The sequence below is a fragment of the Mustela nigripes genome, chromosome 4 (genome assembly GCF_022355385.1).
Source record: "Mustela nigripes isolate SB6536 chromosome 4, MUSNIG.SB6536, whole genome shotgun sequence".
NCBI lineage: Eukaryota > Metazoa > Chordata > Mammalia > Carnivora > Mustelidae > Mustela > Mustela nigripes.
The window spans coordinates 156,521,288-156,539,519 of NC_081560.1; the positions used below are offsets into that span (position 1 = coordinate 156,521,288).

The 18,232-nt window shown below is 40.4% G+C and overlaps 1 protein-coding gene across 5 annotated transcripts in view; it reads left to right on the forward strand.

Annotated features, from left to right (window-relative positions):
- The first annotated feature begins 289 nt into the window (after positions 1–289).
- RPP30 (ribonuclease P/MRP subunit p30) overlaps positions 290–18,232 on the forward strand; it is a 30,780-nt gene continuing 12,837 nt past the window's right edge. Inside the window, exons 1-6 of one of the 5 annotated variants that reach the window (XM_059398118.1) lie at positions 295–419; positions 1,854–1,909; positions 2,725–2,781; positions 3,175–3,249; positions 6,263–6,334; positions 12,734–12,823. In XM_059398118.1, coding sequence (XP_059254101.1) covers positions 338–419; positions 1,854–1,909; positions 2,725–2,781; positions 3,175–3,249; positions 6,263–6,334; positions 12,734–12,823 — 432 coding nt within the window. In that variant the 5' untranslated portion in view covers positions 295–337. Of the gene's footprint in view, positions 420–1,853; positions 1,910–2,724; positions 2,782–3,174; positions 3,250–6,262; positions 6,335–12,733; positions 12,824–18,232 lie in introns of all 5 variants that reach the window. The other 4 variants (XM_059398120.1, XM_059398119.1, XM_059398121.1 and 1 more) reach the window with 4 other exon arrangements.

Here is an 18,232-nt window from a genome sequence, read left to right on the forward strand (position 1 = left end):
TCTTACGACTGTTTCAAAAGGAAGTGTCCGGTTCGCGAAAGAATCACTTTCCACAGTATTTTCTGGACGAATGGTGGGAGATGAGAACGCCTCCGAGGGAAACCAAACATTCTCATTCAGAAGGCGGCAACGAAGGACTGAAGTGAGGCCGTGGATTTCAACACACTAACTTTTGCTGCTACTCTAGGCGAGGCAAGTGCCTTCGAACTTTAAAGCGAATACTTATCTAAGTGGAGAGAGGGGCGGGCGGCGCAGGTAAACTACAATTCCCAGCATGCCAGAGGGGGCGAGCCTTGCGGCTGCGCAGACGGACGCGCGGCGGTCACGTGATTTCAGCATGGCGGTGTTCGCAGATTTGGACCTGCGAGCGGGTTCCGACCTGAAGGCGCTTCGCGGGCTGGTGGAGAACGCCGCTCACCGTGAGTCTCCCCGGCTTTGCGGGCCGCGGTGCCTGCCCACTCTCGCTGTTTCCCAGACCATCGGGCCAAGTTCAAGAGGGACTCGAGGGCCTGTCCTCGTCCAGGTCTCCTGAGATCTCTGGGATGTCCCTGGTAGCTGATGCCGCCGCGGTGTTGCTCTGATCCCGGGCGCGGGAAACTCGAAGGCACCTGGGAGTTATTACCCGGTCCAGCTCCTTGTTGCCTGCCAGTTGAAAAAACTGAGGCTCTGGGAAGATGGGAGACGTGCATAGAACCCCACAGCTGAGGGATGGCAGAAGCCTGGGCTTCCGAGTGTACAAGTCACCTACTCCACTGCTTTTGGTATCACCCCTTTCCGCCTCACGGCACTATCAGAGCATTTCGGGGAATTGAGCACAGGCGGATAAAGCTGTGGAAATTCAAAGAAAAGGGGGGAGGGACGTGAGGGTGACATTGTGGGAACAGTATTAAGAAGAAGAGGAGGTAGGGGGAGGAGGGAAGAAGTACTATGCGGGTGGGAGGGGGGCAGCATGGCCAGAATGCAAGAATGTTAGGCATATTTGAATCCAAGGGAAGCCAAAGCCCTGAGAGATCCTTTTTAATGGTTGTAGTTAATCATGAGTGTTGTCTTCTCAACACTCCACTGTAAAGTGCGAGGATAGAGAAGTTTAAAAATGAGGAAGTTTCTCTGGAGCCTGTCGAATAATGGATGCTCATTAACAATTTAAGGGAGAGGAAGGAAAGAAGGAAATCAAACAGATGAGAGAGAGAGAGAGAGAGAGCCATTCTTCTGGTATTAATATGCATGATCTCTTAATACTAGTATCCTGTCGTCCTCATTGGTATTTAAGTAACTTAAAAATAGGAGTCATGATCCAGACATATTTTCAGTAGTCCGAATGTCCAGAAAAATGCTGTGTTGAGCTGATACAGCAGGGCCCTGGCCTTCAGAGAGTTCCCAATCTACTGATGGTGGGCAGCTGGAAAGAGGAGGTGAGCAGTGGTGTGAAGGAGTGATTACTCCATTTTTTCCTAGGAAAAGGGCCTCTGAGGGAAGTAGAGAGGGTCAAAAGCAAAAGAAATGAGCGAGAAAAAAAAATCGTGCTAATAATACATCACAGAAGTCAAACAGAGCCCTGTCTCTGTGCCACACACTGCTCTCAATCATCCTGTGCTTATTATCTTGTTTTCTCATGACAGTTGTGTGAGGTTAAGTTCTGTTAACACCATTTGATAGTTGAAGACCTGAAGCTTGAAGTTAAGTAACTTGTAAGTGGTAACCCATAGATTTGAAGGCAGGTGGTCTGACACCAGAGCCCATATCCACAACCACTGTTCCTACTGACCCCTAATCTTGACATGAATTGAGTCTAGCCTGTGCATACAGGGAAAAGGTTGTCCCATTTAACAAGAATGTTCGATTTTTCTTTTCAGTTGGCTATTCAGTTGTTGCCATCAATCATGTTGTTGAATTCAAGGAAAAGAAACAGGTAAAAAAACAATTTCTGAAGTTAATAACCAGCATTTACAATTGTCTTTGTTTATATTGGTAATATGGAAGCTACAGATGAGCATATTTCTTAAATGCACCCTCTTGTGTACTATCTTTTTTTTTTTTTTTTTTTTTTTTTTTTTTTAAAGATTTTATTTATTTATTTGACAGAGAGAAATCACAAGTAGGCAGAGAGGCAGGCAGAGAGAGAGAGAGAGGAGGAAGCAGGCTCCCTGCTGAGCAGAGAGCCCGATGCGGGACTCGATCCCAGGACCCTGAGATCATGACCTGAGCCGAAGGCAGCGGCTTAACCACTGAGCCACCCAGGCGCCCTCTTGTGTACTATCTTATGTTAACAGTTGAGTCAGTGCAAAGCTTTTGTGAAGTATTAGGGCATGGTAGAAAGATTCTTAAAGTTGAGGTGATGTTAATTAAACAACTTTAAGTAATTTTTAAAAGTACGTTGTCATTGACTGAATTGTAATCCCAGTATTACTCCTTTTTATTTTACTGACATGGACTCATTATTAATTCCCCTCTTACACGTGCATGTAAATGCGTATATTTCTCGTCAGGCCCAACAACTGTACCTTTTAGATTTTTTCAGTCTAAAAACTATTTTTCATCTCTCCTCTCCATTGATGTTTCAACCACTTCTCTGATTTCCAGCTTTCTTCCTTTTACTTTTTTTTTAAACTTAAGTGTTTCTCTACACCAGAAATTAACTTTTCTGAAAATCCCCTATAAGTTTTCCATTATGCTTCATTCCTTTAACATGTATGATCTAGGGTGACTGTTTTTTGTTTTTTATAGGAAATTGAAAAACCAGTAGCTGTTTCTGAACTCTTTACAACTTTGCCAATTGTACAGGTGGGTCTTCTGTTGTTTAAGAACTATAATACTATTCAAATATGCCCAATTTTATGTAGGGCTTTCTAACGGGCACTGTTCCTTCCTCTGCCAGTCTTACTTTTCCACAAAACTCAGCTCTTCCCTGAAGTATTCACTTACTATGAATTCAGTACTTCTTTGATTATCTTTTTTCCTGAAGTCCTATAACCTTTAATCTCTTTATGTAGTTTAACACATGTACATCTTTATTTTACTAATTATATTATAAATTCCTTGGTATTGAAGACTAGCTTTTACTGATCGTCACTATCTTTTATTGCTGGTATCTTTTAATGACCACTTCCCACTGGTAAAGAGGAAAGTCACTCATTGGCATTTGAACTTTTTTTGATAGAGTGTTTTTGATTATAGGGAAAATCAAGACCGATCAAAGTTTTAACTAGATTGACGATTATCGTTTCAGATCCATCTCACTGTAATGTTTTGGTAAGTTAATTTTTCTTCTTTTTGGCCTTTTAAGTTGTACTGGTTCATGTTGAACCTCACTTCCTACTCTTTTTTTTTTTTTAAGGTTTTATTTATTTACTTGACAGAGGGAACACAAGCATGGGGAGCAGCAGGCAGAGGGAGATGGAGAAGCAGGCTCCCCACAGAGCAGGAAGCCCAATATGGGGGTCGATCCCAGGACCCTGGGATCATGACTTGAGCTGAAGGCAGATGTTTAACCCACTGAGCCACCGAGGCAGCCTGAACCTCACCACCTTCTGAATCCCTGAATCCCCTGCCCCCAGTTAGGATACCTGCCTACTCTCCTTATCCTCAGAATTCATATAACATAACAGTCTCTTCTACTCTTGTCACAGATAGAGGGGTACCACAGTTAACAAATCCTTTGACAACTGTTCTTCATTGAACTCACATGAACCAGACGTACAGTGGGTGCCAGAGATATTGCTGTGAATAAGACAGACAGGATTGTTGAACTTAGGAAGGTTATAGTTTAATTGACAAGACAAGCACCAAACAGATAATTGAGAATGTGAGGAATATTTGAAGAGTTGGAGGTAGTAAATAAAAGATACTCCGAGGAAGGTGATGTTCCACCTGGGACCAGAAGAATCAGTAAGTGTTATGTAGGTGCTGCGCACATGAGAGAGTGTTCCCACAGACAGGATGGATTAGGCACAGGTTCTGGGCCCCAAGAAAACATGGCGTTTTCTAGGAAATGAAACAACACCAGTAGGGCTCACCCTTGTGAGCTGGCTAACCTGGGATGAGGTTAGGGAGCTAGTCTGAGTAAGCAGTTGGAAGCCCTTGAAAGTTTTAAATGAGGGAGTGAAATTATGATGTTTCCATTATAGAGACTGGATCAGAGGGGTTGAGGGGATTTAAGAGGCTTAGCAGGGGCTGAGGATTGACAGGATTCCATGGTTGATTGGGTGTAATGTGGTGGCTCCCAGCACTGCCTGATCAGCCTGCTAGTAGATGGTGGTACCTTTTCCTGAGAAAGGACATAAAAACAGAAGCAGATTTGAAGGCATTGTGTTAGGGACATGATGGGTTATTGTAAGGATTCCAGTGGCGTTTGTAAAATGGGTAGTTGGGAAAAGGGACGTGACCCTCAGAAGAGGGATCTGATTAAAGATACTGATTTGGAAGCGGTCGCTCTGTAGAGAGTAAATGAAGTCATGGAAATGGATGAGAATCCCTGGTTCACGTGTGGACCTGAGAAGAAGTTCTCGGACAGAGTCCTGAGGAACTTCAGCATTTAATGGTGGAGTAGAGAAGGGGAGCTAGAACTGGAGACGGAGGCGGGACTGTGAGAAATATGAAGACAATGGGCAAAGTGAGAAGGGAAATGTGAGGAAAGGTCAGCAGCATCTTCAAGCCCGAATAGTCCAGCAGGAGAGGGGCTCAGACATGTCTTGGAATATTGACAAGAAGTCATTGGTTGCCTTAGCAAAAAACCACCTCCATGGAAGTGATAGAGACGGGAGGAAATGCAGACAGTGTGTGATGCTGACTTCGCTTGCAAAGTTGACTCCATAGGGGAACAGAAGGCACAGGGAGGTTGGCAGACAAGAACCTGCTATCTCTGGGTTTTAGGTAGCTGGGAGAGAGGAGTATGCCTGCTGATGGGAAGGATCTAATGAAGGAGAGAGAAAGAGATCCTGAAAATGTGAGCAGTTTTATCTTGAGCTGGAGTGGACTCCTCTGCCATAGAACAAGAGTCATCAAGGAAGGGCTGGCCTCTTTTATAATGATTAACATTGCTTAAAAACAAAAGTAGAAAGCCAAGTTCTGATTCTCTGGGCCCAAGTAGACCTAAAGGGAGCTGACTTGATGGATCACAAAGATGTTCATTCTCTCTTGTTATCATGAGCATCCTGGTAACCCCTCTTTGTTCCTTTTCAATTGGGAGTGGGCAAGCAGAGGGCACAGAATCCTAGGTCCTAACTTTTCTAAGACGTGGGGTCTGCCCTGTGTCAGCATGTCTGCCCAGCAGCCCTTCGTGCCTACTTCTGCTTCTCTTCACCCCTCCCCTTTCCTGCTCTGATTTTTAGAATGCCTTTTCTTTCTACAAAATCAGAGGTAAAAGCTTTAAAGGTACAAACAGGCAAAGAAGAAATATCACATATTATCCTGTCATTCAGAAACCATATTTGAACATACAGTTGAGCCTTGAACAATGCCAAGGATGAGGGCACAGACCCCCATTACTCCTACCCCACATAGTTAAATATACATGTATAAATTTTGACTCCCCCAGAACTTCACAACTAATGGCATCCTACTGCCAACCAGAAGCCTTACTAATAACATAACAGCAACATTATAGTAACAGTAATAACATTTACAGTACTGTACTAGATTTATTAAAAAAAAAAAAAAAGAATGTATGGGTGGACCTGTGTAGTGTGAACCCATGTTCAGGGCTCAGCTGCATAGTTTTCCAACCTCTTCATAGACATACACATATGGTGTTAAGTTTGAGATTTTCATTTTTAAGCAATAACTGTTTAACTGATCTATCCCTCTACTACTCCTGTTTTCTTGCACATCTAGCATTTTAATTTATATTTAACAGTATTCTTATTGTGAGCCTAATTGTATCATGTTTAGTGTGTGTATTTCTTGTCTCATAAAAAAATGGTAAGTTCCACTGAGAGCCCAGACATGCCTTGAATGAGTTCATATCCCCAGTGCCCTGCACACAGTAGGTGCTCAGAAATATCTGGTAACCTTCTCCACTCATGTGTAAGAGCACCAGCTATCCAGTTTGATTTTTATATCATAAGCACAATTTGGTATGCAGTTAAAGGGTTACAATGTGGGAAGGAGGGTGATGGGTGGGGTCTAAAACCTCGTATACAAAGCAAAGCAGAAATGGCATGTAAGAAATACTACGTGATTAAAATAAACGTAGCTAGACTACAAGTCAGAATTCCATGTGTACATTCTTGATTATTATACAATAACATTCTTTTTGTACTGCTAGAGAGCAACATCTTCAAGGGTCCGGCTGTATGATATTGTTGCAGTTTTTCCAAAGACAGAAAAACTTTTTCATGTGAGTATGTAAGTAATAAATAGTGAAAGAACATAGTATTTATTATTTTATGTAAGAAGTCTGATGTTCTGCTTTTGCAGGTGATCTGTTTCACTCCATCTGGAAACTTCTGAGATTTTTCATGTATGCCTGGGATTCTGAAATTTCACAAGGGGGTGCTTAGGTGGCATGTGTTGTTTTGTTCATCTTGCTGGATATTTGCTGGGCTCAAATTGAAAGTCTCAAGGTTTTTTCTGTTTATCTCTGCTTCATTCACTTATTCATTCATTCATCTGAAATGTCTCTTAGGTGAATGTTGTTCTGTCTCATTCAAAGCTCTGAAATCACCTCAGTTTCTGCCCTTTGTACCATGCATTGCTACCCATGAGGGAAGAAAGGAGCAGAGTTCTGCTGTGGCATAAGAGATCTCCTCTCTGGTTTGGCTTTCTCCTTTGCATGCTCTGAGGTGTGGTCCATATGCTAGCAAGATCATGTCGGCCTTTAGTCTTAGAGAAGTTCTTCAGAATCAGCCATCTGCTGATTCTATTGCCCTTTGTGTTCTTTGTGCCTTTATGAATTTAATTCCTTTTGTATTTTTAAAATTGCCATTTCTGTGACTTTTCAAGAGGCAACATTGTTGAGCATGCATGGTCATTTTGTCAAGTTGAAACAGAGCACACTGGGTATTTTGTTTTTTTCACTCTGCACATTTTAAATGATTATAGGAAAGAACAAAAATCAGCTGTAATAGTTTTTCAGGAATGTTTTACTGTGTAAAATAGGCATAGCTACTTTTAGGAAGTTCTTTTATCTAGATTGAAGAAAATAGCCAACTACCAAAACTATACTCCCCAAAAGGATACTGCAGGAAAAAAAAAAATGTACTGATCTTTGATGTTTTAATTTTACAGCCTGTTCATTTTTTTTTTAAGTTTTTATTTATTTATTTGACAGGCAGAGATCACAAGTAGGCAGAGAGGCAGAGAGAGAGGGGGAAGCAGGCTCCCCGCTGAGCAGAAGGCCTGATGCAGGGCTCGATTCCAGGACCCTGGAACCATGACCTGAGCCGAAGGCAGAGGCTTAACCCACTGAGCCACCCAGATGCCCCACAGCCAGTTCATTTCTTTTTACTTTATTATTTTTATTAACATACATTGTATCATTTGCCGCAGGGGTACAGGACGATTCACAATCATCAGGCTTACACATTTCACAGCACTCCTTTTTAAGCAAAATGTGTTCTAGAATTATAGGATGATTTTCCTTTGGTTTATCCAGTAGAGGGAGCTGTTAACTAAGGAGGCTGATGTGTGATTAAATTTAGTTTTTAGGGCAAATATCAATTCTTAATTGTTTATATTACTTCAAGGAAATAGCAAAAATTGTGTTTTGTTTTGTTTTTTTTTTTTACTTTGGTGATGCCCTTTATAAAATGCTCAACTATAGTAATTATCAAGAATTTTGTTTCAGAAAAAGGTGAGTGGGATCAAGTGGTTCTTATTTATCAGAAGCCCCTGTGGAACTAGTGAAAACCAGGCACTTTCAGATTCCCCCACTGGAGATTCAGATCCATTAGGTTTGGGGTTAGAATATCTGGGGTTTTTTGTTTTTTTTTGTTTTGTTTTGTTTTTTCCAAGTCCCATAGGAGATTCTCATTCAGTATTGAAACCCCAAGGAGGAATATGAGCATATCCAAGTTCATTGAATAGCAGCTTAGTTTTCTGACTAAGTAATAGCAACTCTAGACTGAAAGTTGGCAGTGTACCTAATTTTTTGTTGCCCATTTATTTTTTTAATTGATTCTGAAGTGCACATAATTTATATTTTTGATAGTTATATAACATGGTGGAGAAGCATATGTTTAAATATCTTCCCAGAAACTTCTGCATATTTATTTCTTTAACACAATAATCCTGGGAATAAATAGAACATATATACTTTATTATCCTCATTTTTTAGAAGAGAAAGTTGAGACTTAGGCTAAATGATTTGCTTTAAATCTTGGATAGTATATAACAGAGCCAGGACTTTTGGGTTTTAGAACACATTAAAATTTCATTTAGCAATTTTATCTTATTACAGTTGACCCTTGAACAGCATGGGCTTGAACTGCACGGGTCCACTTTTGTGCAGATTTTTTTCAATAAATGCAGTACTATAAATGTATTTTCCTAATGTTTTTCTTAGTAATATTTATTCTAGCTTACTTTGTTGTAAGAACACAGTATATAATATACAAATGTGTGCATTAGCTATTTATGTTTTCAGTAAGGCTTCTGGTCAACAGAAGTTAAATTTGGGTGGGAATCAGAAGTTATACGTAGATTTTCTGAGGGGATGGCACCCCTCAATCCTAGGTTGCTAATGAGTCAGCTGTACTTGTTTTTCTCCGATTGTGTGAATTCAAAAGCATGAGCACATGCTTTGTATGGTGGGTAGAACTGTCAGAAATACCCCTGAAGATAGAATAAAGCTATAAGTAACATACAAGGTATTTGTTTGGAACAGACTATGCAGAGAGTTACATGAAAAGTTACATGAAAACAGATTCTAAAATTGGAACATCTTCCTTTTATCTGTTCACATCTTCCCCGTTCATTAAGGAGCAGTTAAAGTTAGCATTCTCCCTGTTTTCTATAGAAAATCAATTTTAAGAGACATTTTTCTTTTAATCCTAAAGGTTTTACAAGTATATCATGGTTTGGAACTGGGTCAGATGCAAGCAATGTGTTGCTTAGCAGGTTGTATTCTCTAAGTGATTTTATTTGTTTGGTTTTTAAGTAGATTATCTAGAATTTAAGCAAGCATCCCTGTAGATGTGATATTCTAAAACTAAGGTCTCTAAAATGAGTCACAAAAACAAATACACACACACACATGTGTTAACACGTAGTAGTTTAAAATCTAACCACCTTAAATAGCATTGTTTCCGTGGGAAATAACATGATTTTCCATTCGGAGTATCTGGAAGATATCTCATGGATAAATCCTCCCTCTCCAGGGTTACCCTAGGGGCTAAGGCAGAAGTGAAAGACTGTAAGGGGAGTCCATGACCACAGAATTTGGTAGGCGGCATTACATAGAAGCTTCGGGAACTTCTGAGTTACTTCCATTTAGGATTTAAAGCAACTGAACAGGATGAGGAAAATTCAAGTTATTTAGTACAGTGCGCTTTGAAGTAAGTACTTTGATTTTGTACTCCATCAATTTAAAAAAAAAAAAAAAAAAGAGTCTTCATCCCCAGTACCTTGTTTATTTTCTTATAAATTATGTGTATGTTTCATTATATCAGTGTGATTTTTTAAACAATACATGCACACAAAACAAGTTTTAAGAGAATGAATTAAAAAATAAAGGGAAATAGAAGGTCTTTTTTTCCTTCCGAAATCCATGCGGTAGCCTTCAAAGAGTGTTGTCGGAGACCATGTGTGCAACACCGGAGGCTCCTCAGGAGAGGGAGTACCTGCCAGGCAGTGCTCCTCAAGCTGGCTCCACCAGCTTCAGAACTGACAGGGCTGTTTGTTAAAAGGCAGGTTATTACGCCCTACTTATTACTGAGTTTATTACTGGGAGTAAGACCTGCTAATTTCCAGTTTAGTTAAATTCTTCAGAGGAGTTTATATACACACACTTGAGACTGAGAGTCACCCTTGCTGGACGTCTCGCTTTTCTCTGGGTAAGTCTGGCTCTCCCTTACATCTTATTTCTCATAAAGTACCAACATGTATTAACCTGACACCCATGTAGGGGATTTGTGGGAGACTGAACCCCTACCCTCCCATTCTCCCAGTTCTGTTGAATCAAAAGTAAATGTATTTGTGGGTATGTGCAGTTTGGAAACTCTGCCTTCCTTAAATCCTCATAGGATTCCCTGAAAGGTGAAAAGAGCCGAGATGGCTTGATACGCAACTTGGCAAAACCACTATAATCAGGTTCTCAACTGCAAATAGTATTTGAACATAATCTGTTTTAGTGATTTTGGAAGTATATCATTATAATGTAAAATGAGCTGTTATTTTATAATGTCCTGAGTGTATCAGTTAAACACTTGGATTAATAGAAAGTTAAATAACAAAAGAATTCAGTTTGAAACATTTTAAGTTTGAGGTGTCAGAGGGAGCCAAGTGGAGCTGTCCTTTGTAAATGAACGTTTATTAGAATATATGTACTTACACCAACACAAGGGATTGTTTTTAATTAGCTGCCATTATGTAAGAGGAGGAAAATGAGCAATAGATCTGTTCAAAAAGAACCTAATTTAGCCTTATTCTGAGGAAGAATCCTTGATGGGCTTTTAAAAGAATGAATCCGCTTTTTTTTAGATGAAAAACAATGATAAGTTCAAATAGGACAAAAGGCCATGTATCGAAATGGACACTTTTCTTCCCAGCTGAAACGCTCCCTTTTCTCCTTAGGCAACCACTACTAACAGTGTTTGTGTATCTTCTCAGCAGTAATTACATACGTACTCCTTCCTTCCTTAATTCCCCTCTTCCTCCTTCCACCCTTCCGTCCTTTCTAACACCATGCTTTTTTTTTTTCACCTAACAGTATATATGGTTCCATAATATCAATCACAGATGTACTTCATTCCCTTGGAGTCTTCATACTCGGTTGCATAAAGGGACTGTATTTTATTGAAGTAAAATAAAGGAATATCAAATTGTGTCTAGTCTTTGGTGATTGCTATTGCTATGACTCTCCTCGCACTAATATTCTTGAGCATTTGTTGGGTATAAGGCTGTAGAATATATTTCCACAGGCTCTCTACAGGATGCATTCCTACAGGTGAATTGCTGGTGTGTGTGTTTAAAATTTTGACACCTGTTTTAAAATCCTTTTCAAGGTCCTGTACTGATTCAAAGACCCTGTGAGTGCTTGTTTATTTATTCTCTTGTTAGCAGTGGATTACTAAACTTGTGGATCTTTGCTATTCTGATAGCTTAAAAATGGTGACCAGAAGCTGAATTTGTTATATCTTCTATTCAGAGCTTTTCATCCATTCTTATCAAATTCTCAGTGAGTCTTTTATGAGGTGGACAGCTGTAGCAGTTGGGATGGGGCAGATTGTTTATGAGCCAAGTGTTTCTGCCAAAACAGTGTTACTTCCCAGGCTTACTAAGTTACTATGACCGTCTAAAGCCAGGCAGCCTCTATCATTGCTTGCTTCTTCCTAAAGCCCTGGAGTGGGGGTAGGGATGACCAAAGTGGGAATTCTGAAGAAGAGAGGCAAGATGTGACATTCCTGTCACTGCTAAAAGTCCAAGCTGATCATATGGGGGATATTATGACCTGCTCTTTACCCCTCTTCCTTACTCTGCCCTTCCCCTCTGGCCAGAGCTCTGGTGTTAGTTTGCCAGCATAGCCAACCTCGCATTTTGAATTTGTTCATCAAGCCTGTCTACACCAGCATTGTCAGTAAGGCTTGTTTTCAGTACACTACAAAACAGACAATTCTTTCTGTCACTGTAAATCAAGTAAAGGCCAAATCAGAGCCAGATATGCATCTTCTAGCTGTGGTTTTGGCATATACTCTTATGCTCGTAATTTTTTCCCAGCTTCATTTTGCTCCTCTGATTTTCTTTTCATTCTGTTTTCCTTATCTATTTTCTTTTGTATGTTTTTGTTTCGTTTTTTTGAAAGCTATTTCAAACCTCTTTTGGAGGTAAATGCAAAGTACTGATCAATAAGCAAGAACAAAAATTGGAACAAAGGAAAGGGAACTTAGAAGTTGAAAAATACATTCAGCGTCATTTGATTTGAAACAACTGTGCTTTGACCACCACCACCCTCCTTCTCCATCTCCTCCTCCTCCCCCTGCTGCTTATCATCTTTCCCCTCTATGGAGACAGCTTATGCATTACACCCATTACGTGGACTATTTCTCTTCTAGTTGGAACAAAATGCCATCAGCAGGGCCATGCTAGTATCCTAGCCCCTCAGTAGTCTGATAGAAGCCACAGTTCTAGGATAGTTCCTGGCAGAAAAATAGATAATCTGTGGAATAAATGGACCATGCTCATATTCCTTTGGCTTGTTTTTCTTCCTGGATTTCGGAACAGTTAGTTACCACTTTCTGGAACAATCTGATGTAGCCTTCCAGAAACTGAGCCTCTCTTAGCATCCCACCCTTCTGTAGCAACCATGAGTTAGAGAGTCTCCAAGCTCTGTCTGGTGAGATGATCCGTGGACATACCACTGTGCTCCAGTTCGGTTACAGTTAAACCACTCAAACCGAATGTGAAGGAGTGGCTACTCATTGACAGATACATTTCAACACTATTATGATGCCTGTGGACTGAACCATATATAATTTATATTTCCTTAAATCAGATTTGACTATGTCTCCCATTCTTAATGTGTGCCATTTCTTTCTTTCGTCTTTACCTGTTGTTTTTGTTTTTGTTTTTTTCTTGACAGGTCGCTTGTACACATTTAGATGTGGATTTAGTCTGCATAACTGTAACAGAGAAACTACCATTTTACTTCAAAAGACCACCTATTAATGTGGTGAGTGTTGTACTTTCTCTTTTATGTGAATCTGTACAAACCCACCTTAACGAACCGGAAAAGGGACAGAAGGACCTAGTATTCTTTAGAAGGAAAAACCTAAGGCTGATGATAAATAGGCAGTTTAGGAAAGAAGATTTTCATTTTTGAAAGCTGACTAGAGGTAGAAAGGGAACTTGAAACAAAAATTATCCAATAAATTATTAAGATGTGTTTAAAAGACCTTAGAAGTCAGAGTTAATGAAGGATATTTCTTATAAGGATAGCCATAATCACAGACACTTAAAGCCTGAGCATTGAACAGTAAGGGGATAGGGCAATCTAGAAAAGAAGAGGTAGGGGGTAAAAAACAGAGAGGGTTCCTGAGGTACCAGCGAGCTTGGGCGGGTGTGTAGAGGAGGGAGCCAGGTGCAGAACGCCCAGCGGACGAGGTCCAAGCAGGATGATCTACCCTGAAGCTCGCTGGTTGACGCAAAAGCCCAGGATCACTTTTATAATAATCTTAGAAGGTGGCCATGTGTTCAGGAAAGTTTTGTTCCTGCTCTGCAATGGAATTCTCCTTACCTTTCTACGTAGTTTCTCTTGTTTCTCCCAACCCTTTATCTTCCATCTGTCACACCTTCTTGCCAGTCTTCATTAGAAAGGTGGTAGAGCTTGACCTCCATGGCTGTCGGGTCAGCACGGCGGTCAGCTGTTTGCGCAGGCAGCCGGGTCCTGGGGAAGGGTTAGAATGCTGTTTCAGAAGAGCAGCTTCCAAACCTGTCTCCCCTTCTCAAGAATTCCTCTCGAAGGAGACCGAGGGTGTCACAGGCAGTCCACATTTCATACCTTGTCCTGTCAGAATTGGAAATTTAAAAACTTAGGCACTTTTTCAATATCGATAACTCCCCTCTTCTTCTGTCTCTGTGGAATCACAACTTCCTCGAGCTTTCTTTCGCTGTCGCCGCTGCTAAGGAATTGGCTCGAGGCCAAGAGTAGGGGGAGACAGTGAAAGGAGAACATTGATCTATGTGGTGTGCAGAAATTGAATCCGTGTGGAAAAATTTAAGTTGGCTTATGTTCCAGCCCTAAAAATATGCTACTAAAGAACTTGAAAAGGACTCAAAATTTTAAAGTCGTATATGTAAGAGGAAAACTATAAACCAGCTCTTTTCTGATAAATACAGAGAGTGCTACTGAACATAAAACAGTATTTACTAAGCTCAAATCATGTTTCCTGTCTTCTTTCTGGTACTTAAAAAAATAAACCCTAAAAACAATCCTGAATCATCACATGTTCAGGTTGGAGATCTGTGTTGTTTTTAGCAGCTCACCTGTGCAGTGTGGTAAATGCAGGCTAGCAAAGAGAAGCCATTCAACCCGACAGTCCCAGGATGGGGAAAGTTCTGGTTGGTACCCTGTCAAAAGAGAACTCTGAGATGCTCCAGCTACCCGCGATAAAAGGCACAAACAAATACAGTACCCGAGATGATGGCAGTCTCATTGGCCTCACATATTGTTCCTCTTCAGAGGTAGCAAGCTCTGTCTCTAGAAGGCATTTTACTAGCCTCCAACTACCCGTCCAATTTCTGCAGTTAGGTGGTGCAGCCACTCTGTAAATTGCTATTCAGCTTACATTTTTTTTAACCTCTCTCTTTGTCTTAATAAATAAGGAAGGCCATTTTCTAGACTTCTTTGCCTGAGTGAACCCACTTACGGTACTGTGCCCTTGACTGGGAGGAGATAGTAGCATGGGATGCTAAGGCCAAGTCCATGGAACAGATGGACAGCAGTGCACAGCACATAACTCCTCATGTCCTTCAACAGTGGTAGGCTTCTCAATGGCTGTTTTGGCAAGGGCTTTCAGTTAGTTCCTTATGAATGTGCCCTACTGTTCAACCCAGATTGTAAGCTTATAGAGTGTACCAGCTGTGGGCTGGGTCTTTTTAATTATCGGCAAAATCTTGCCTGCAATGGATGCTCCTTAGAATTTGTCAGTCGAATGAATATATGTCAAATTTAGCATATCAAGGTGCAGCTTGGGGAACATGGCCAAATCGTCCTTGTCATCAGTCTTTATCTGGCTGTCAGGGTCTGGCAGGAAGTGTGGGCATGGAGGGAAGTGGGGCACTGGGGCAGCATGAGGAGGATGGCAGTGGGGACAGTGGCAGTAGGACTGCCCACCCTCCAGTTCCATCTGTAGGTACAGGAAAACTGCTGTTTGATGGATATTTTTGGCTCAATGCCCATGTATTTCAATTTAAGAATTCTGAAAAGTAAAAATTTGACAAGTGAGAGGGATATGCAGTATTTAACACAGTGTCTGCTTTTTTAAAAATCTGGTGTGAACATTTTACATATGTTGTTTAATAAAAACTAGATGATGGAGTGGAAGGAAGGGCTGTGCAGGATTATTTTTAGTCTTCATCTAGTGTAGAAGTAGGCTGTGGTGTGAATTGGTCAGGAAGCACAAAAGTCCATATTTATTCACCACCCATTTTTTTCATTTGAAAGAGTAAGCTGGAAACATATAATAAGAGGTAGCTAGCTTATTGTTCAGGGTAAGTAAGAGTTGTATGATATGTATGTATTATTTGTATCTAATAATATCTATTCTAGATATGGAGCTGTAAGATTTTACATTAAAATACGGAAATATGTTCACCATGAAAGGATAGAAAATGTGGTAAATGAGAGTAATAATTAATCTTAGGTCCCGGTCCTTGCATGCTCCTTTGGACTTGTTAGTAAACTTGTCTTTGGCCATGAAAAGTTGATAGGTTGACTTTATAAGGATCACCATATTGGGCACAGATCTTAATTTAGAAAGGATTAATGTATCCCTTTATTTTGTGGTGGTAAAAAGCAGGAACATTAAAATACTTAATTCATTAGTCTTCTTCCCAGAGGCCTTAAGCCATGTGACAGTTATCACCTCAAAAGGTTGGCATGATAGGTTGGAGGGTACAAATTTCCAGTTACAAGAAGAATAACTTTGGAGACTCTAATGTACTCGCATGACTGTAGTTCATAGTACAGTGTTGTGTACTTGAAAGTTGTTGAGAATAGACCTGAAGCATTCTCACCAAAAAAAAAAAAAGGTTACATTAACTATGTCAGGTGATAGGTTACATTAACTATATATCATTAACTATGTCAGTTGTGTGGATCTTAGTAATCATTCCACAATGTATATGTGTATCAGATCATTGTATTATATACTTTAAATATGTATAGTTGTATTTGTCAGTTATTCCTCAGTAAAGTTAGAAGACAACGACAGCTGGGGTCATGAAAGTGGCCCAGGAGCTGGAGCAGCACACTAGAGCATTCCTTTGTACAACTTAGAGCTTGCATCCCCCTTAGTTATCTTCAACACATGCTTGGGGCACCATAATGTCAGTTATGTAATTCCCTCTAAAATCTCCTACAGTCCTCTTCTGGAGTCTAACCTGTATGGAAATCACAACTTCATCATGTGATAGTTGGATTTCAAAAAGTTAAATTCAGCTTGTCTTCTTAGACAGTCAGATGACTTCTCATTACTTATCTTATGGTTTAGGCACTTTCTCAGCTGCTCCAGCCCAGCAGCCATAGGGCACGTGGATGTGAAGTACCTCCATTATGCAGATAAGATCGGACTCAGGTAGTTTGTGGCTCACACTTCTCTCACAAGTTGACTTCAGAATTGTACTCGAGCTCTGATTTTAAATCTGCTGTCATTTCCCACTGGGAAATGCTATTTAAAATTACTTTACAGCACAACTCTTTGTTAAGCATAGAATAATCTTATATTTTAGAACATGATCTTTAGGAATTCAGGTTTCAAGAACAATTTTTTTAGCAACACATATCTTTACCTTCCTTTGATTTTTCCCTTTAATTTTTTTTTTTTTTTCCCCAGTGTTCTTGCCATTCAACAATGACTTCAAGTTTATGGAGTTATTTCAGTGCTTATATGTGTTATGTTCCCTGATGTTTTCCTCTCAGCACTCCCTTTAACTATAATCTATTTCTGTCTTCATGGTCCAATTAGTCCCCACTGAGAAGTGTCCAGCAAATAGTGTCTGAAGCAGTGAAGTTGTTCCAGGAATGATGCCATATATACTTGAGCTGGGTGTGAGAGCTCTATAAACTTTATTTTTCATCACACATATTGTGAACCTAAATGTGTTGAGTGCTTTATCGATCCAGGGCTTAGACCAGTGCTAGCAAACTTGCTAGTATCAACAATTTTGTGTGGCAAAAAAACACAGAAAGACGGTTAAAAGACTGGTGAAAATATTTTCACATATTTCAAAGCTAAAAGGCTAATGAGAAGCTAAAAAGCACAGATGAACAGCCCCCCCAAAATGGATTAAGAATGTGAAGACATTTCACTGGAAAGGAAATACAAATGGCCCTCAAAAATGAAAGATACTTAAATTCCTCATTATAGGAAAAATTTACATGAAAAACACCTAACTGATTGGCACAAGCCTGAGAGTTTGATGTACACTCTGCCGTAAGGTTGCAGGAAAGCAGGCATTCTCGTACATTGCTGGAACAGTGTAAATTGGAACGATCCCTATGGGGAAGTGGGTGATTTAGCAACAACCATCCGAATTACAACTGCTTTCCCTTTCTGACCTGGTGTATTAGTTTCCTAGGGCTGCCAAAACAAAGCACCACAAACTGGGTGGCTTAAAACAACAGTGATTTATTGTCTCATGCTCCTGGAGGCTAGAAGTCTGAAATCAGGATATCATCGGGATCACGCTCCCTGTAGGAGCTGTAGGATAATCCTTCTCTGCCCCTTCTTTGCTTCTGATTTGCCAGTAAATAATCTTTGGGGGTCCTTGGTGTGCAGCTGTGTGACTCCACAGTCTTCTGGCTTCATCTCACAGTATGTTCTGCCTCTGTGTCTGTGTCTTTATGTGGTTGTCATGTTGTAAGGACCCCAGTTTTGGGATCAGGGGTGTATCTTAGACCAGTGACCTCATCTTAACTAATTACATCTACAACAACCTTGTTTCCAAGTAAGGTCACATTCTGATGCACTGAGAGTTAGGACTTTAGCATACCTTTCAGGTGGGTGGGGAGGTGAGACACAGTTCAGCCCGTAATACCCAGCTTGAGTGTTTATTCTACAGATAGATTGAAATAGCCCAAAGTCTCCTGATGGAGGCATGGTTAATTACACGCCACTGTATCTCTCCAGTGAAATACTGTGCCGCTATAAAACAGAATTCGGGAGTTAGGAGCTGACATAGAAAAGCCCTCGAGTCAGAGCAAGAATATGGTATGCTACCTTTTGGGTAAGAAAGAGGAAAAATAATATGTATTCATATTTACTTATGTTTGTATGAAGACACTCTGGAAGAAGACACAAATTAATAGAAGTAATTATAAGAGGTGGGAATGGGGCAGATGGGAGCAGACATACAAGTA